The sequence below is a fragment of the Micrasema longulum genome, unplaced genomic scaffold (genome assembly GCF_059751315.1).
Source record: "Micrasema longulum isolate JH-2025_06_02 unplaced genomic scaffold, ASM5975131v1 h1tg000432l, whole genome shotgun sequence".
NCBI classification, from domain to species: domain Eukaryota; kingdom Metazoa; phylum Arthropoda; class Insecta; order Trichoptera; family Brachycentridae; genus Micrasema; species Micrasema longulum.
The window spans coordinates 149,083-171,365 of NW_028277632.1; the positions used below are offsets into that span (position 1 = coordinate 149,083).

At 32.5% G+C, this 22,283-nt stretch overlaps 1 protein-coding gene across 1 annotated transcript in view; it reads right to left on the bottom strand.

The window, feature by feature from the left end:
* LOC148281610 (neuropeptide CCHamide-1 receptor-like) overlaps positions 1 to 22,283 on the bottom strand; it is a 120,057-nt gene that overhangs the window by 90,178 nt on the left and 7,596 nt on the right. The window contains exons 2-3 of the mRNA XM_088226453.1: positions 20,846 to 21,072; positions 832 to 962 (exon numbers count right to left, since the gene is read on the bottom strand). Of these exons, the coding sequence (XP_088082579.1) occupies positions 832 to 962; positions 20,846 to 21,072 (358 nt within the window). The remainder of the gene's footprint in view (positions 1 to 831; positions 963 to 20,845; positions 21,073 to 22,283) is intronic.

The following is a 22,283-nucleotide window of genomic DNA, read 5'->3' on the forward strand; positions in this document are numbered from 1 at the left end:
TGCGCTGCTTTGGTTTACTAACGATTTGCACTGGGTGCAAAAAGGGAAATGATAATAAACCTTATTGCCATTCTAAAATTTGATTTTATATTTTTATAAATATAAAGATTTCTATGTTAAAAATTTAGTTGCTATAAGACCTTAATAAAATCAAATGGTTTGCTATTTCTGTTTAAACTTTAAAACTATAATTCATATTCAGAATTTTTTCGGAAAAATAAAAGACAGACCCTCCCACAGACTTGCTCTTACGTCAATCCAACGCCCCTTAATTCTGCCAAATAAAGTCGAAAGATCGTCATCGACGGTCTTTCAGGACGGCATGAGCTCGCAGGCTTAAAGAAGAGGCAACATAGGTTTAGGTATTCCTGCGACATGAGCAGCACATGGCTAAGCTAGGTCCACCACCGCATACTCAATACGCTCGTTATTGGAGCTGCTGCATCCGTTCTCGGACTTCGATGTTAGTTATAAAATTGAACCACCTTATGTAATATAATATGCTCCTTAAGCAGTTACTCTCAAAACTAAGAAGTTTGGTGTGCTATGCTTTGGTAAAGTGCCAAAATACGCACCAATGAAGAAGTACTAGCATTATACAAGAATTAAATAATCAGCATTTCATTTTGACCGAATATAGACTAGAGTTCCAAACCGCACGCATCATATTAAAAGTTGATCCAGCATATTCCTAGGCGGGTTGCGAGCTCTTTGTGAATGCTTCCATCCTCAGTTATGTGAACTCTCAAGTATTTAAAGCTGTCAACTTTCTCGAGAAATCTGTTTATGTACCTATTTTTGTTTATGTTTTTAATAAAGATTTAAATTTACCTGAGTTGTCGGATTAACTGTAAATACTCGAACGTAGCTGCCCGCTGCTGCGGGTAAAGCACACACAATAGCCATTAGCCAAATAAGGGCTGTAGCAGCAAGGGTTACTCTTGTGGCCCTGCTTCCGCCCCCTGAAAAATAAAAACATGAAATAGGACGAGAACGAAATTGAACAATTTATGAATCAAAATAAACAAACAAAAATAAAATTAGATGGAATGAGAATATTCAGCATAAAATGAATAAAACTTAATCCTAAGTGGTACTTTTTATGGCTTTTGGTGGAGATTTTTTTATAAAACCATATTTTGTAATAATTCTAAAATATGTACACAGCAAATTTCTCAATATATAAAAAAATACCTAGCTTACAAAATACCGACAAACATATTATTTTTAAATGAAGTAACATCACGCTTACATTCGATACAAATATCGTTCGTAATCAAGTAGCAACTCACTCGTTTTGCCTTCGTCAAATGAAATCAATACCAAAAAGGCTCTGATGGTTTTAAATATTTAGACGTTCTACCCACTATATTTATTATGAAGTTTTGGTACTATCCATCATTTTACGTCAAGTGGGTGTAACATAATACAGTTATGTTTTAAAGGCACAACACTTTTCTTTTACTGTAAAGTTGTAAACCGTTGTGTCTCACAGGGCTCAAAACAGCAAGCTATTGAGTTCACCCGAATCTTCTAGGAACACGAATTGTCCCGAACGTTTATTGCATTGTTTATACTTGACATATTCCTACGCGAATCACATGAAGTCAGTCATCTTGTTTTGCTATATAATATGACTAGTTTTTACTTGCTGTTTTGCTCGCCTGTTACTGAAAATACTAATGAATTAGTTTTGCCGTTTAATAATAGGAATTTTCCAGGTAAAATGTCGGAAAAAAACTAGAACTTTGCAAAAAAGGACAAGTCGTAAGTCTATAACGACGTAGCATCGTTATTCTGTTGTAATATGAATGATTTTTTCCAGGAAATTTTCTATTTCCACTAAGAATTTTGCTAAAGAAATGACGTTTTTTCAGGGTGACGAGTAGCTTATGACACTTTTCTCTGGCTATCTTAATTCAAAAAATTACGTTGATCGGTCGCCTCATTGTGACGTAAATTAAACACAAACAAGCAGACAAACACACATTCGTATTAATTTCATGACTCCAGCTACTTTTTTTAAAAAGCTTACTCGCGGCTTTACTCACGTGATATTAGAAAGAAATAAAGAAGTATTTGTCAACAGTCAACAGACACAGACTGGAAAGTCACTTGAACCTTTTGGTTTGACCGTACCGGATAGAGACCGTAATAGAACTGAGCTCTATTTAAATTTATTTCAACGGCGAGGGAAAAAGAGTTGAGAAAAAGTGGATGTTCAAACATGGGTAGAATGGTGAATGTTACGCAGTGCCTAGACTTCCATATTCCCCTCTCAGAAATGTTTTCCCGCTCTGTTAAAATAGATTTAAATATGAACAACTCCCTACGGGAAAAATCCAGCGAGTCTGCAAGCATTTGGACATAATCAAACATTGTTTAACTGACCTCTGTTTAAAAATGCTTCTTTGTGATATGTTGAATGAATTAATGCAACTGCGGCGTGGATTGAGGACGCTTCAGACCGCATAAACAAGGAAATAAGGATTAGAAAGCAAAGGCTGGTGAATACTGTATTTGGAGTGAACTTTAAAGTCCTTAGAGCAGGTTTATAAGTGACAACGACTACGTCGTGGAGGTTTTTGACAATTTAATTTTACTTTTATGTTATATTTTATTTTTTATTTATGACAAAATACAAGAATTTTAAACATTACATATGACATTATATTACATATTTTATTTGTACGAAATATTCCCAATCACCAAAAGTGCTGGTATTAAGGGATATTATATTTAATAACACAATACTTTAAATAAAAATTCGATAAAAAAACATCACAAATCACTCGTCACACTGGCTGTAAGAACTGTTTTATTTAGGTGTTTTTTAAGTACGTATATGTTTTGTATATTCTTTTGATCATAAGAAAGTGAATTGTAAAAATGTATCGCTGTATACAAAAAACTGTTTCTGTTTCTGTTGGTCCTAGGTTTGATTTTTTTTTAATGGTTTGTAAACGATAAACAATACATACAAAATTCGTATAATAATCTGAAGATGTTATATTTAGAAATTGTTCATTAGTTTTATGTGAACACAACATGCGCAAATAAGTAAAAAATCTTTAAATACATAAATTTCTTCTTAATAATTACTAGTTTAATAAAATTCTACAAATATAATGAAAGTTGTGAAACTAAATTATACTAACAGTTAATTCCAATTATTTTACCTAACTAACAAAAAGTACTATTTGATTTTAATATATTGCATTACAGTTCTCCTAAAATTATTTAATGAGTCGTTACAGATATGAATATCAGCATTACTTTCTACATAATTATAAAATCTTAATACATGTGAAAATGCATTTAAGTGAGCCATATTATTATTGAAGGTTGGAAGAAAAAAAGGAGTGTGTGATCTCAAACGTCGACTGGGGACATTCAGGGGTACGTTCTCTAAACGGATTGTGGAATCAACATTACAATTAATTATTTTATAAAGATATATCAAGTCTAAAATCTGTCTCCTAAATTCCAACTTATCTAGACCAAAATGTTCTAGGCGCTGATCATAAAACTGAAGCGTTCTGCCCAGGTTACATTTAAGTGTAAGGTTATGAAGAATTTTTTTGCACAGATTCAAGTAAAGTAATGTGGTGACCAGACTACAGATCCAAATTCCAAATTACTACGAACTTATTAATTGTATAAACAAATTATCAATGATACAGATTTAAAAGGTTAACATATTCTGAATATAAATCCTAACATCTTTAGGGCTTTTTCTTTGATATTATTAAAATGAGAAGAAAATATAAAGGGTGAGTCAAGATTTATTCCTAGATCTTGAATCATGTTGAACTGAATGAATGCTCATATTATTAATTCCGTAAATTATATTTTTTGTCATTTTTTTCCTTGTAAATGTAATTTTGTATCATTTTCATACATTTAGGTGTTAGCATTCAGATTACACCAAGAACTTGAAGTACCAAGATTTTTTTGGAGCATTTGTTGGTCAGCTGATGTTTCAATTCTACGCAATATATTTGAATCGTCAGCATACATCAGAAAATCGCATTTTAAGAGACAGCCAAGATCATTAATAACAATTGGACTACTACGATTTGGATTGTGGAGGCTCCAGATTGGGTATATGTGAGAACGGTGTTTGGTTACTGTGACGTATATAAGTTGTGGATAGTTTAAGCTAGGTGTTCAATTTACGCGAAAGAATGATCAGTGTGAATTGAAGCTAGATATGATAAGTCCCTAACTTGGAAAAATTTTATGCACAATTTCACTAGCTTAATATATTTTTTTTATGGAGTAATAATTGTTAATATCAATTTATGAATATGGGAAAAATATATGATTATAGGAAACAAAAGGATTGACGTAACGCCGTTAATTGTAGTCGATAATTAAACACTTAATGATGTAAGTGAAATTAAATATTTAAGTATAATATGCGTTTCAAACTTACATTTCATTAAAACACAAAGATTGCGAAAAAATCGATTTTGGGAAGAGTTAGAAATTTTTTTGAAAAGGATTCGAAAATTATTTATTAAACAATTATTAAATCACATATGAACTACTGTAGCAGCATATTATTTTTATCAAAACAAGAAAATTTCAACAAGTTAACTATATTACAAAACAAAGCCTTAAGAATCATTTTGAAGAAAAAAACCGATACACAAGTGTAAATTTGATGTCAAATGAATTAAAAGTACTAACACATAAACTAAGAATATTCTATAATATATTTTTTATTTTTTTAAAAGATCATTAAAAAAAAGATCAAAGCCTATGTGAACATGATCACAATACCAGAGAAAGAGTACAAATCAGACTTCCATTTAATAAAAGGCGAAGTCACAAATTTTCATTTTATAATAAATGGCAGTAATTCTTTTTTATATAATTGGAATAAACGTTTATGAAAAAAACAAAATTTAAACATTAGGTTAAAAAATATGAGTTAAATAACTTTAAAATGAAATATATGTACATTGTTAAGATTAAAGCACACACAAGTATATGTTTATGTGCACCCTATTTCAAGATTTAAAATTTAAAAAATAAACAAACTGACACCGACCTCGGGCACTGAATAGAGCACTTAACTATTTTAAGACACTAAGATACATAATATACAATGCTGACAGTCTTTCCATGCGACGCAAGGACATGAAGATTTTCAGCATTAGACAGACGCAAATATGTTACACAAAGCCGTTCATGGGAGAAGCATGGTTTCTTCAAGCGCACCCCCGTAACCAGTATTGTTTGCGCTTTGTTTATAGTCATACATAATCTAAGCTTAAAAGGGAACTGTTACCTTTTGAATTGGAACGGGGGTCTATGGGGGCTATTGGAATCCGAGGTATAATAACATTTTCGCCTTTTCCTGTCCCTAACAAAATAGTTGCTCAAATTATGTTCTGTCCAAGATATTTGACTCGAAGCCTCGTGCCATTAGATAACCTCGGTGCATCTTAATTTTACAGTCATTACCGGAACGCCTAATTTTAATTCGAGTTTAGGCGAGGGTACACTGACTTGACAACTCTAGTGAATTCAGAAACTCCACCTGATATGAAGTGCTTTGTTCTGTGTCCGTGACTGTTTCTACTAACAAATACTCCGTAATTTCACCATGAACATCTTTCAAAATATTTGCATTAACATTGTTGACAATATCATTTTTCAATGATGTAATAACTTATATTTACATGTAAGTTATTAATTAAAAAATACTTTACCAGTGTACCCACTTCCACTTATTTGTTTAATAAAATCAAACAGGTAAAACAAATAAGTGAAAGTGTACCAAGTATTTTTAAATTAATAACTTACATGTAAATATAAGTTATTACATCATTACAATGAAATTCCACCAATAATTTTCAATAAATAATTTAAATCAAATATTATTTAAGATAAAAAAAAAGTTTCTGCTTTGTTTACAATACAACAGATAAATTAAAACAATTCTTCAAATTTTCACAACTGATTTCAAATGGATTTTTTTTTTTGCATCTCACCTTATTCATTTTCATTTTCAAATAATGTCGCTCAATATTGATAAAGTATTATAAAACGTATTTTTTTCTTTGTATTTTTAGAAATTCGGTTTGAAAATAAGTATCTTATTTTATTTGTCACCTCTCAGGCTGTCAACCGATTGCTCCGTTGAGACGTGAAGTAAACACAAACACACACACTTTCCCATTTATAATATTAGTATGGAAGTATGAATATTCAAATTATAAGAGTAATGAAGATGTGAATTCTTCGCATCTTAAGCTAGGGTTTCCTAGGACAGCGGTGCCCGTATTTTAACGGCCGTAGTGAACGGTGATGCAGTGGAAAGCCATCGTAAAGGTGATTAGAGAGTGGTTTCCTAGGAAAACGGTGTTAAATGGTGTTGATAACACCGTTTTCCTAGAAAACCACACTCTAGTCACCTTTACGACGGCTGTCCACTGCATCACCGTTCACTACGGCCGTTAAAATACGGGCACCGCTGTCCTCGGAAACCCTAGCTTTAGAGTAATGTTTAATGAGGAACTTCAGCCCTACGGGAAATTGGATACAAAAAGTTTTACTTAGTCTAGATTTTGGATCAGCTTTTGTTTCGTTACCTCAATATTATTGATGTGAGCGCATTTGTGTAAAATAAAAATATTATATAAAAATAAAACTAACATTACCCGATTTGCAGTTGACTGTATTAAACAAAATCGCAATGATTTTCAAAAAGTAGAAATCAAGGCAGAAGGCTGCCTTATGCTTTGTTATAGTATAATTCAGATATCTAAAGTTAAAAATAAAATGGTTAACAGTAAAGTTTAATTTAAAATATACACAAAAGCGGATTACTTATGTAGTTGTGATAAGCTAAATGCATTATTTTGTTTTCCGTGCAGCCATAAATATTTATTTATTTATTTGACAACTGTAGCCTGCATTACTTTACGGGCAATTTAAATAATTTTTTTTGTTTGTTTGTTTTTTTTTGTTTATACGTTTGTATATTTCGAAAAACCTAACTAATTTAATAGAAAGACAACGATGGAAAACTCATTTTTTCTTAGCCCAAGGCGAGGATTGAACTTACACCCAAAGGCTTATCACTACGAAGTCTTTTTTTGCACCTTCTGAAATTTGCTGTGCTGCAGCTGCTATGTGGCCAGGGTTTGTGTGAAAGAGATTCTTTCAGTGAGTGGGAGTGCACGCATGTAAAATGACCGGCGTATTTACGAGTGATAATTTATGATGCTAGAACAGGGCTTAATCGTACTTTTATTTTTATCAATTATGAAAAAGAAATGATCAAACAGTGTGTTCCTTTATGTTTTCTTTTCAAATGAGTGAACTCCAGAAAATTCCGCCATTGTTCGACTATTCCACTATGTTACCCTTTTACACGCAAAGTATTTTTTTACCACAGCCTTTTAAGGGTTAAAAAATATTTAGAATTGAGATTAATCTTAAAGAAAATTTATTTTTAAAAACTGAATGATTGCTTACTCCTGTAGGAAAAAAGCCAGGAGTGGGGAGGGGAAAGTTAGGTGCGCCGCATACGCACCCCCCACGCCCTCCTCTCCCCCGCTTCCTAATCCGAGCAGTAAACATTATTTATTAACACATTTTGTATGAGTTTCGCGGGATTTTAACAATAAAATAAAATTTTACATTGTTCAACGAATATTTAACTTTTTATCCACACCATTCAATTAAAATATCAACAACGCCGCAATGCGATGCGATTTACAAACATTTATTTCACCACGACCGTTTGAGATTAAAAGATTTTACTTTCATTCATATTCCACATCTATTTAATAGGAGTATTTCAGTTATACTTGATTATGTTTTTATTATTAAGTACTTTTTCAGTAATCCTATAGAATCGTTTCATTATGATTATGAAAATCAGTTACACTTGACACCGATTAACTAGAACTGTTCATGGTAAAATTCACTCTTGTCTATCGATTGTTACCTTATGAGCTTTGCATATAATGTGCTAAAAACACGGTAAGAAATTGATTATAATACTTAAAACCTTACCTTTTAAAAGACTGTGGTAAATAATTACTTTGCGGGCAGTGATGTTACATCGCGCTACCACTAGTAAAAGACGGAATATTCTAAAGTTCATACATTTGAAAAAAAACAAACATAAAGACATAATGTTTGATAATTTGTTTTCCATAATTTGTGCAAATAAACATATAATTTAGCTCAGTTTTAGCAACATAAGTTAAAAATCATAAATACACCGCTCATGCTACGCACGTGCGTCCCCTATTACTGCCATTAACTGACTGAAGACTGGATCTGTTTTACACAACACCCGCCTTAGAACATCGTCTCTGTCTTCCTTGTTATGAATTCTATCTTCGTGCTCTCTCTTATACAAATGTGTTGCTGAATTAGCGGACATTCATTCTTCGCGTAGCAAAGATAAATATTTTTTGCATTAATATCCAGCGTAGTTATACAAATTTTACAATCCAAATCCGGTGTGAAAATGTGCATTTGAAGATTATAAAAAATATGAGTTCTTCATAAAAAATTTAGAGAGATTTATCAAGTCTTGTATCGTATGTCAACTAATGTGACATCACAGCCACACAAGAGTTAAAAACAAAGTAATAAAGATTTCAGATATAATTTCCTTTCCGCCATCAAAAAACTTACAATAATAGGCTTGAACTTGACACATTTTAGCAATTATTAGATACAATACAACAAGACGACTTTTTTACTTTTAATTTATTAAAATATTTTAATATTTTTTTTGAAAACCATCAACAAATAAACATAAATACGTTATACACCCCGGTTGACCGGCCTGACTTCAATATTTTACTACAGTGAGTTTAAAAAAAAGTTTTAAAAAGCGCTCTAGCACCGCATATTTTGGAGTGCTCCATTGTAAAATCAACATCGTATCTGACCTTTTTGGTGTAATTCTATCAAGATTTCTTTGGGGTCAAGAAGTTAACAGTTTGTATTGCTTTAAAAAAAACATCGTATAATAAAAGAGACCCTTTTTTGCCTAAGAAAACATTTCGAGATTCGTCCATAAAGAGAAGGTGTTAATTTTGCCTATGGACAAGTTTCTCGAAGTCTGATTTAGACAACAGGACCAACCAAAAAAATTGTTAACACGACAACCAAGTTTTGAATAAATAAATTCATCTATCGGTTTTCTCACAATAAACCCAAAATTAAGCTCAAGGTGAGTACAATGAGTTTCTTTTTTTTACGTAACTTGAAAAAGCGTTATTCAATTTCCAACTCTTTAATAATTTAAATCGAAATATGACATTCAATTCTTAAAACACAATTTTTTAGTGGTATATTTTTAAAATAATCAAAAAAGAAATTAAAGGTATGTTAAAGAACTGTTCTGTTATAAAAATATTCATAACTTTATGTTTACTTTCGCTATAGAGTAAAGGACTAAATTATTCCAAATTTCTCATATCGAAAACCGTTCTGTTTCTTTGAATTTTATGTTTGTTTAAATTATTGAGTAAAGTTTATAGTTATTGATTCACAAAACTGATTTCTAAAAATTTGAAGGTTGACTGCGAGCTATCCCGTAATCTATTCAGAGGTCTGCCTGGGGTTTTCCTGCCTTTTTGGGTTCGATACGTGGAAGCCTGTTTTCCAGTATTCTGTTGATATGTTCATTCCAGTATCGCTTTCACTGTTTTCCTCATCATGAGATGTCTTCCGTACGATACGTGCTTTGAATGTCCGTGTCTTTTATGCGATCTCGTCGCGTATTTTCCGTAATACATCGAATAATTTATTTTGCATTTCCAAAATCTTTAGTTGAAATTTCGTTCTGGAGATATCTGCTCTAAATTATGTATGTAGCTATTGGTTTTCAACATGTTTAGTAAATTTTAACCTTGCCATTGATTATCATATTGTGTTTGTTCCTCCATAGGGGATCTCCGAGACACCCAGACACCGAAGCAGCTTTATTTATTTGTTATAGAGTCTTATTGTACAGATCTCAAATCCGAGAAAAAAATTTAAAATACTTTTTAAATTTCGAATTAGTATTCTCTTACCAACTGTTTTTGTGTTGATTTTATAATATTTGATCTGTCTTTTGTGTATATGTTATGTAGAGTAAACCTCAGTTCTTTTATTCGGAATTCACCATACTTCCACGGAACCACAAAACGAAATAAAAAAAAACTACATTCTTATATTTGGCTTTGGACTCCAAAGGTTGTTTCATTTTAAAATTCAAAAGGAAACAAATAAATTAAAACGGTGAACAGAACGCCTAATTAATTCATAAATTTGTTTCGATTTTCCTGTTTTAAAAACGGATGCAATAAAATCAGAATTTATTTGACTTGTTAAGAAAAGCGGGAATCGTAATAACAGTACGTACCTATCAATCTTTTCTGCTTCTTACGGTCGATAAGATTTCGATCGATTTTTTTTTTACTAAAAAAATAAGTAGAACATAACCGAAAAAAAATATTGTAACTGAACCCAAAATTTATCTGAAAACAATCTCAAAAATTATTATATTTACTTGAAATATTTTACTTAACATAGTAATCTTAATACCTACTTGCTGTTCCAGGTATACCCTACTAAATTAAAAGCTAAACTTATGCCTCACATACACAGAGTTCCGGGTTCGATTACTGGTGAGATCCTAAAAATTAAACACGATATTTCTCAAGCCTGAGTGTACTGTGTTGCAATTAAATTAAATAATAGGGACTCTTGGTCTAAAGTGACGAAAAAAAAATGCAAATAAAAATAATGTGAACAATAATAATAATATCACTAAAATGTTTTTTCCAACGCTGGCTGATGCAGCAAACTTCCATCATCATCACCAAAGTACTTTCGAAACGACCCAATTTTTTACCGGACACGGAGCTATGAGAAGTTATCTATATATGTATAAATTAAGGAATGATGACTATTGTCCATGCGATGATATTTTTTCACAGAGTATCAAACATCTGTTATTTCAGTGCCCATTTTTTAGTTTACAACGCCATAATCTTGAAGCAGAATGCAGGAAAGATGGAATATCCTTAACATATATCCACAATGTAGTTGAAAGTAGATATCACGCGCCATTGTTCTTGAACTTTGCAACAATGGTGGTTGGACTCATAAAGGTAATAAACCAAAATCAGTGATCGAACATCCCATTTCCAAGACAAACAAAAACGAGTTTTTTCAAGTACCTTAGCCTTGTACATGACACGTAAGGCTACTAAATATATATGAAAAAAATAAATTTAAAAAATCCTTTTTTATTTTTTTTCGCACCACCACAGACCGTATATTCTTACCTACTTAAACAATTTTTTTTTTGTATTTACGAATGAATTTATATATCTGTTTAGTTTTTCAGTAATAATGTATTTGAATAATCACACGCAGTGGCATTATTATTCGAAGCGTCACGCCTGATAACGACAAAAACCATTAAAAAATTAAGACGAAGAAAGCAACTACCCACGAAATTATAAGCGTTTGTAACGTGTCTATTGAATTATATGTCATTGAATGTATAGTTTTAAGCATATATTTCACAAGCATGCGATATATTGTTTGTTTAATTAATTTATTTAAAAAACTCATGCGATGAAGGCATTTTGATAAAACTTGGTGTTAACTAAAAATTCAGTACATTACAGATTGCCAAGTAAAAAAATCATGATTTTTAATATAATGGATAGTGCTGCTAAAACCTTAGAGTATAACTAGATCTATCTTTCAAGTATAAAATGTTATTTGTGTGTTCTCGAAAGCTGAACGGGATTTGGGTCAAGCGTGATATCTTGCAGTAAACCTTTGTTGAACAAGAAAATAGGGGAATTTGGAATTTGTTGATGCCACGTTTACAATAAATATGTAAGTTCATAGTAGATAATTGTGTGGTTGTTTATTATAGCGGTAAACGAATATTTGGAATTCATGCAAAAGGGATATACGCATTGATACTTTATGAAGAAGTTCAGTGAATAAAAAAATAAATATTTACAACAGACTATCAAACTAAGCCAGAAGATCAAAATATGTATTTTTATGTATTGTTTTATCATAGACATGATTTTTTAAAGTTTTCATAATTTTGAAATTCCTAAGCCCGTAACGCCATGCGTTGTCGTTGGTGTGCTTACATTGCGTTACAGTGTGTTAAATTGTGCAGACATTTTCAAAAGTAGAACCCCGTAGCTATTAAAATATATTTTTTTTCATTTGCTTTCGAGAAACTTCGCCGTACAATTAAATGCTTCAATTTTACCTGGTGTAGCAAAACTTTTTTTATATCCAACATTCTCATTGGCATACAGACGTAAATTTAAAAGAAACGTTATTCCTATTCTGCTTGATCGAAGACGAAGCAAATATTAGCTTAAATGCAATGGTTGCCTACAACAATTTGAAAAATAAAATTTGATCTTAATAACTTTGGGAGTGAAATCCAGCCTGGTCTACAAAAATTAGAAAATTCTAAAATTACTGCAATATTATTGATTCAACTAACTGGTATAAAAATAAGTGTGAACATTGGAAAGCATATAGGCGTTGCCTGTATGTAAAATAATTCAATCCGATGAATCTCTTAACAACAGTAAAGGTTTAAGTTCTTTAACTTTGCTTAAATCAACAGATGGAAGAATTGTGAGGGAAAATTTGGTTTTACAATGTCACGATCGACGGATGATGCTTTACGATTTACAAACAATTGGAGTGACGTTTGCGGTAGGAAATACGCTTGAGGTATCTTTTTAAACATATCTGGCACATTTGATAACACAAGGTGGCCTATGTTATTGGTAACACTTAAAGCATGGGGTTACCCGAGAGGGTTGTTTAGGTTTATTTCTAGTTATTTAAATAATATAACGATTTCCGTGGATTTTGGATCGTCTGTGGTGACTCATGAGATTACGATGGGTTGTCCCCAGGGCTCTATCTTGGATCCTACTTTGTGGGATATATTGTCTGACGATCTCTTTAGGCTGGTTTTGCCGACTGGGTGTACCATTGTCGTTTGTATGGATGACGCTCTTTTGCTACTCTCTGGAGATAACTGAAAAGAGTTAGAATCGAGGGGCAATGTTGCGCATGATGGTATTTTACTGTGCGGGGTAAGAAATATACTTTCCTATTTACCAAATAAGACTATGAATCTCACGATGAAAGGTAATTTGGGCAAAAATAGTATCCCAACTATTAAAATGAACAATGAGAGCATAACATTATTCTGTGCATTAAAATATCTGGCAGAGATAATTGACGACACCGGATTGTTCCTCTGACATGCAAAACCTGCATAATCTAAAACAGCGGCTCTGTTTATGGAAGAAAGTAGATTTAAGCTATCTGGGGCCTTAAAAGTAACGCTGTCAGGGTTATTTATAAAGCCACCTATGTTTTACAACTGAGACATGCAACCAGACTCTGATAGCATAAGGCCGAATCTGGAATTGTGAATCAAATAATTTTGATTAGTCAAAGATTACCTATGATGATGATCTCGGGGGTCTATAGGATTGTTTCTACAGGAGCATTACCTACTTTTGGGTCTGAGTTTCCTGACTTGGAGTTGACTCGTGCGGGAGCAATTTGTATGTTGATTAGAGGGAACCAAAAAAATATTTTGACAAAGCCATAATAGAGGATTTTGAACGTATTGCGGAGTTGACTATGGACGAATGGCAAAGACGTTGGGACTACTCTTTGAAAAGTAGATGGACCTATTACTTTTAACCTGACATAAGGACGAGAGTTCGACCCAAACACTGTTGTCTAAATCACCATGCAGTTGAAATGATTTCAAGTCACGGATAATTTTGCGGTAGCTTCCATCTTTGTTATTTTGTTAATGATTCAAGTTGATTCAGAAGATTCAAGAGATGCCCTATAATATGATGACATATATTTGCCAAACTCTCGTCTTCAAGGGAATGTACAGCATAGTTGGTAAATTTAGTATATTTTGCATGTCTCTGGGTATAAGCTGAATAAATATTTTGTGCCGTCTTTTTCCATCAAAGGGAAGTAGTGTAGTCTTTTTAACTCTTAGTTTTGAAATTGTCAAACGTAGTACTTACTAACAATCCCTTCACTGTGACTTGATTAAATTGATGAAATTAATAACCTTCAACCTTTTTCTTACTGTCCTAAAAATACCCGCGTGTTACGGTGCTGTGTAGTCACTACACATTTAAAGAAGACATTTGAAAAGGGAAAAATGTAATATTTATAGGGAATGGATTTAAATGAGCATAGTTTAATTCAAAGATGATAATATTTGAAATCTCACTGCTGAAAACATGAATAAACCATTGGTTATCGCTAACAACTCGCCAACTTCCCGAGAGCTACTAAGTAGCTAGTACTAAACTAAGTGACTGTTCATTTAGTGGACGTGTAACGCCAGGTATTATTGGTATAATGTGAGTATACTTTTGATGATGTTTGTAATTTTTCCCCGATTTTCGACAAAATGCTTTTTTATGCCTAATAAGTACTTATTATTTAATCACCCATTATTTCAGTCGATACGTAAATGTGTAATGAAGGAACTGAAAATCTTAATCCAAAATTTATTATTTTTATAAAGACATTATATTTATTGGACGCAATGTGTACTAGCTACACATCACCGGGGAGGGAGGGTTAAGTAAGCGGTGCTAAATACATGATAACGAAAATCTTTTTTTGGTGACTTGTAAAAAGGGCGCCGGGGTTAAGAAAAATGAAAAATAATCATAATGATTATGTTATTTGATGTAATTAAATTTATAAAAATACTATTAGGGACATAAAATTTTAAAACTGAATTTGACACAAGATATTATAGTTTTTTAAACCATTCGTGTTTGTAATATGACCATGAGGAAGAATGACAAGTTCCGACAAAGGCTCTGTATATCATTTTTCAAACTCACAGTTAAAGAGGCAGTGAAAGTTGAAGCATTCAAATCGATTAAAATCACGATATTATAATATTACAAAAATATTAATTTAAGACTCGTTTATTGACCTAAAAACATTGCAAAAAAAAAACTTACGGTCTTTATAATGGTTTTCGGGTATGTGGAAGAATTACTTCTATAAGTAGAAGAATTAAAAAAATATGGATGTTTAAAAATATGTCAATTGGTGAATGTTGCAAAGTGTAAAATGGCCACTTAAACCAGACGAAAAATGGTCAAAAGTCCTGTAAATGCCGAGATTTCTGTGTTTCCTTCTTTTAAATGTTCTCCACTTTTGTTGTAATGTATTTATATTTATAAGAACCAAAATTTTACGCTTTTATATAAAAATTTTTTTTTTATTATTTTGCGTATGATTTCCATGTTTGGTCCTAATAATAAATAAATTTACAATATTTGTAATTTGCATTTGCAATAAGAATGCTTACATTAACAAATTTTAATGTTTTTTTAGCATCTTTCTCTTAATTATAAGAAAAATAGTTATCTATTGATTTTAAGATGTCTCTCAGGTATATTTTTAATTAAGATACAGAAAGCTTCAGGTTTCTGCTAATCAATACTTCAATTACTCTTCCATAGTACTATCAACCTTGCCTCCTTATGAAGTCTTATCACTGAGACCTAATTAAAATGAGATTTCGGTTTTCACAGATACGAAACAAACTTAATTCATTTAAAAAGCACAGACTTAAGCTTAACCTATTAAAAAAAAAACACATTTTATTTTATAATGTTTGTAAAACACCCTTTTCGATTGCTTATACTGTAGTATAAGCAATTGAAAAGGGTGTTTTTTTATCGTGAAATAAAACTGTAGTATAGTTCTTTTCAGGCAAAATATTAAATGATCAACAAATGTACAATGTGTTTTAGTTGTTTGTTATACAGGACGTACGGTTGCGTGTTTTAATGAATAAAATATGTTACTAACATAACAGCTTAACATGTTTTAAATCTAAAGCTAAAATAATATTAAATGCACTTAAATATATTTAATCTTTAAATTTTTCAGTAGGACATTTTGTAAAATGGATTTAGCGAAATGAAAAAGAGATTTTTCAACAATTCGTTGACCATCCCAATACGTTGACAAATATCATGGCTCGAGATCTAGGTGTATCACAATGGAAACTTAGCTCTGTTGTGCATCAGCATTACCAGCCTGTTAATTCCCTAGATGAAAAATATTCAGCGAGGTGGTTTGAGTTTCTGGTTTTATGCTTAATGCCGAAACGGGGGAAGAGGATTTAAAAAAAAAACATTTTGTGTATTGATGAGTCAAAGTTTGACCGAGATGACATAACGAATTACCACAATTCACGTTACTGGACACCGAAAGTGGAATTGATGCCAGCTGTTTTACAAGGCAGATCTTTTGCCTATGTATGGATGGGTGTTGTTAATGACAAATTGGCTGGCCCACATTTTTTACCCCAAATTTTAAACTGACAAAATTATGAAGAGTTTTTTCAAAATGATTTACCGCAATTGATGGCTGACGTACCTGAGGTTACCCGAAATAACATTATTTTCCTACCCAGCGGATGCTCGGGCTCATTATCTCATAAATGTCAGGCAGTGGCTTGACAGAATTAACCCACAAAATTGTTAGGAAGAGGAGGGTTAATCGCCTGGCTTGAACGAAGCGCTGATCTAACTCCGTTAGATTTTCATGTCTGGGGTAACATGAGAACTTAGTTTTCGCGACCCCAATAAATTCTCTAGAACTCAAAAATCACGGCCGCTGCCGATCAAATGTGAACCACTTTTTCATCACGAGTCGCAGAAACTGAAGTGAGAAAACGTATTCGTACTTGTATTTGAAAACATGAGGCACCCATTGAGCAAGATGTTAAATAAAAATATTTTATGCATTTGATTTATTTAATAGTCCAAAATTCAAAATTCGCTGTTCTAAAAACTATCAATTTTTTATATCTTTTTGGATAGCTTACAAAGCAAATAGTTTTATTATTAATTAACATAAAACAACAGAGATGAAGAACATTCAAGAGAAGGCAATATGGAAGTCTAGGCATCTACAGGGCTTATGACCTGTTTTCAGGCGTTGCCTAGTATGTAGGTGAAATAATTTTATTAGATGAATCTTACCCGCATAAATAAAAGTTTCAGCTCTTTAACTTCACAAACATCAACAGATGAAAGAATTGAAGAAATATAGATGTTCAAATATAGGCGGAATGGTAAATGTTGCACAGTGTGTAAAGTGGCCACTTAAACCAGCCATTGACAGGTCATAAGCCCTGTAGATGCCTAGACTTCCATATTGCCTTCTCAAAAATGTTTTCCCTCTCTGTTGAAATAAATTTAATCATGAACAACTCCCTAGGAAGGAAATCCAGCCAGTCTGCGAGCATTTTGACATTATTAAACATTGTTGATTGAATCTCACTCAGTACCTCTGTCAAATGAATACCTAATTAAACAACAATTGGCAAATAAAATACACAATAAAAGTGGCCACTTAAACCAGCCATTGACAGGTCATAAGCCCTGTAGATGCCTAGACTTCCATATTGCCTTCTCTTGGATGTTCTTCATCTCTATTGTAATATGTCAATATAAACAGCTCCCCAGGGAGTTGAATCCAGTCCTTGTCTACAAAAATTTGGACAAACTCAAAATATTGTTTATTATTAATTTGTACGCTTCATAACATATTGATTTTTTAAAACTGATTTTTTTTGGTAAATGTAGTGAAAATTATCAATAAAATAAATAACATTATTAGCCATAGCAGTCACATTCTTAATGTTTTTAGATATTTTATTTCTTATTAAACTTTGTTACTCGGTCATTTATAATTAAAAAAGTACTTTATTGACATTAAATTCGCAATTTTTTTTTATTTTATCAAAAACGCCTAAAACGTGTAGTTTTCTGAAAATCGTTAAATTCCAAATATTTCAAAAACTGATAAAATAAATAAAAAAACTTTGTTTTTAACCCCTAATTTTTATATATTTTTTTTTCCATCGACCGGTTTCAAAGTAAACAAGCTTCTTCGTCAAGGTTTACGTAACTAATGAATTAATTCCTATTTAATTTTTATCATGTTCACTAAATACTACACGTGGACCCAATAAATCAAGTCTTCTTTCCTAACAAGGATGGTAATTTGATATCAATAGTTTTGAAGCTAGACAGGAGAGGACTAAAAGAAATATAGTTTATTTGATTATTAATTATTTTTTCCTTATTGCTTCAAATATAAACTGTTTATCTCAAAAACTATTTACATTCGGTCAATTATTTAATTACTTCAATTTGTTGCATTTGTATACCTCTACTTTGTCCTGCCGGGAATACGTTGAGTCCGATTTTCCGCATTGACCATATATCTGGTAAATTCTCGATGCGTCCGGAATTCCTTCCAATATCATTGCTGTTGTAAAGGCGCTACATGTAGACAGCAATTATTGTCGTCTGAGAATCAGTAGATCTTCATTGATAAGTTCATAGTCTCTCCACCATATTAAAGCGAGGCTGCGTCCTAGCACTGTTATTATTCGTTATGCTGATGGATTTTACCGTATGTAAATCAATATCACCTGACTGGGGTATATAAGTTAACTCAATCTAAAGGTTGTGCCACTTTGAGAAAGAAAACTAGGCGGTTCTTAAAAAGTCTATTGGTGGTCTTCAGGAAACTGTTGGCAGACTACTGGAAAAGTTCGGTCACCTGGGTTTTCATGATTATACCAAAAAATTTGAATGATGAGCAACAAATCCTGTCCCAACCCTTTTCCTCCTCACTATAATAATGGGCACAAAATTGAAAAAGTCTAAATCTTCAAATACTTGGAAGTTATAACTACTGAGGATGGTGGTATTCAGATATAGCTCACGACCCGCCTAGAAATAGCTAATGCAACTTTTAACCACTGTACGTGCGTGCTTTCTTAAACTCTAGTATATTCTCTATCGAGGAAATGCCAATTATTCAACTCTTATATTGTAAGCAAATAAATTGTTTATAAATTGTGTAAACGGAAATTGTTTTGAAATTTCAGATTAAAGTCAAAAACATAAAACGGTAGCTCACATTTGGTGCCTTTACTCAATAGATAAGGTTTTAAAAAAGTAACATGTGGGTATCTAACAAACTTAGAGTAGTAACGGTGCAAAACCAGCCGAAAACATGTCAAAAGCCCAATAAATGCCTAAACTTCCATCTAATCATCTCTGAAAATAAATGAGCATTACAGGGCAGACTAAAATGTTTGGTCGAGAATAAAAAATGTAACGTTTACAAGTATAATATTTATAAATCATCATCATCATCAGTCCCTTTCAGCACTTAATGGTGCATAGGGTACTGCATTGGTTCACCAATCGAAGCGTATCTCAATGATTTTTGTTACATGAAAGTAATGTGTTCAGTCTTACGCTTCAGGTACTAGTCCAGGGATTATGAAATATTCTAGTCGTAAAAACACCCTTTTAAATAATATTTCACATCAACCATGTCGGGAAACGAACCCGAGACCTCTTGCGTGGTAGACAAATGCGCTGACCATTACCCACGAGGCCTAAAAAAAAAATAACTGAATTATAAGTGTTAATTTTTTTTTTAATAACCCGCCTAAATAATACAAAGTTTGTTTTTTATTAACCTTCCAAATCGGGACCTTGTTTCTGCGTCATCGTCATATTGTAAAACTTCGATTTCATAAATTTTTAAAAATAAATACACTCCTCTGTGGAAATAAACTTAAATTGTGACATTTATTTTTGAAACACTCACTTTTTGACCATTTTCGACTCATTATTATTGTCAAATTTGAAATCATAAAAAACCCATAAATACGAATAAAAAACATGAAATAAACATTATTTCCTGAAGTCCGCTCTTATCTAATTTTCTGAAAACAAGATAAAATTTTCAAATTTCAATTCCCCTTAATCGCCACTCCATACAACTATAAAATACTAAATAAAGACTAGCTTTATTATAATCATTATTCGACCCATATAAGATTTAGGCAAATACTTAAAATTAGAGAATTGAATTACACTCATTTGTAAATTATACATTGATAAAAAAGCACGTGTAACTCAAAAGCCGGTCAGTAATTAAATAAATAATATATTATTATTAATATTTAAACCATTTACTTTGTGGTCAAACATTTAACTAAATGTTATTAAATCTTAATATTTAACCACTTACCGACTTTTCTATGTCCGCCTGTTTCGTGACGTTCCCGTCTCTTCGTCAGGACACAAATTAAACCACTCGCAAAATTCACTATACACCTTCGTTGGTGCACAAAAATATAAAACCAACACAACATGCATTTCGCTGATGCGCATGCGCTGATAAAGTTTTGAAAATATTTTATGTTGTGGGTAAAATAGTTCAAAAAAGAGGGAGGTAATGAAGGAAGGGGGTGAGTTTAATGGGTTAAGGGTGATTATTACAATGGAACATCGTATAATGGGCTATATTGAAAGGTTGTTTGACCTATGATTAACGGAACATTAGTTTTCAAAACTTTAAGAAATGTTTAAGAGCATCAAGAATTTTCGATATTTGTGTTAAAGAACATACAAAATATATAAGGTGTCATCACAATAACGATTTTTCTGAATTTGCAAATTACCTAAACAGTTTTAATCATGACTTTTAATAAAGTCATTGGAGTTGAAATCGTACATACAACTAATAAACGGTTAAAAGTAAATATTTTGGAAGAAACAGTTACGTCTCGAAACCAGTAGACATAGAACAGTCGGTAAGTTGTTGTATACAAATATTTAATAACATTTTGTATAATGTGTTGCTAAAAAAATGTACTTTATTGTAATATTAAATACAACAATAATATATTTACCATTTGCATGCCATCGCTTCAGGGGATTGACAATCGCGAAGAACCTGTCCGCTGACAGAGCAGTCAGGGTGAAGACTGATACTCCGATGGAGACATCCTTGATCGTTTCTGACAGTCTACAAAGGGTGCTCCCCCAGGGCCAGGACTCCACGGTGTAGACCGTGGACGTAAAGGGCAGGCTTGTTGTGATGACCAGAAGGTCAGCCAAGGCCAGAGACAGAATGTATCTGGAAAAATGTAAAAATAACAGTATTAAGTCGCGCATTTGTGTCTCTACTATTTAACCTCGTACGGGCAAAAATAGATAAACCAAATGCATCGTTTTTCGTTCATCTGTTATATGAAGGTAAGACAATCAGTCATAAGCTCCAGGTGCCATGCTAGGACCAATGAAAAATTGTATTTTGAAAAACTTTAAAATTAATCATTCACGTCTAGCCTGCCAGGAATCGAAACAGAACCTCAAAAATGGTAGATGAAGGCGCCAATTACTATACAAAGAGGCAGACATATCTCCACGGGATTTTTTTAGTCGGGGATTTTACCTGAGAGAAGCTATTGAGTCGAAAGCACTCGTCCACGGTTCTGGTTCTATTTTACATACTTATTATTATTATTATGGATAACTTATATAGCGCCATGTTCGTAATAAAACACCTCAAGGGCGCTTTACATAGTTATTCTATTGTTAAATTAATTTAATTGAAGCTTTTAAATTTGTAATTTAATTAAAACAATTTATTTTGTTGTCACATGCTACGGATTTATTCAAATGATTTAGAGAACAAGTGGGTTTTAAGTTTTTTCCGAAACATCACTTCACTTTCACAGCCTCGCACCTCTGCTGGGAGAGCATTCCATGCCATAGGGCCTGCGACCGCAAATGCGCGTTCACTAAATTTAGTGCGCTGTTTGCGTAGAGTATAATAACTTTTCCTCTCGCCGTAGACATAGCTGATCTAAGCGTGAGACGCATGTCAACTAGTTCATCTGGAATGCATAGTTCCCTTAGATATTCCGGAGCAGAGTTGTGCAGTGACTTATACATAAGCCAACAGAGTTTGTATTCGACCCTCTGTGGAAAACGTAGCCAGTGTAGTTCCCGAAGTAGTGGAGTGATATGACTGAACTTAGAGATTCCGAAAATAAGTCTCGCTGTGGCATTCAATACAGATTGTAGGCGAGTCATTTTGTTCATTGGTAGACCTGCATAGATACCATTACAATAATCGACTCTAGACACTACAAACGCATTTATTAATTGACGAGCGGCATCAACCGGCAAATTTTTGCGTATACATTTAATTTGTCTCAGCTGGTAGAAGCATGAACTTATCGTTCTACTAATTTGAGCGTCAAGAGATAGGTCAGAATTGAGTAAAACTCCTAGTAGTTTGGGTAAAGCGGTACTCCCTACATTGGGTAGAGCCGTATCCTG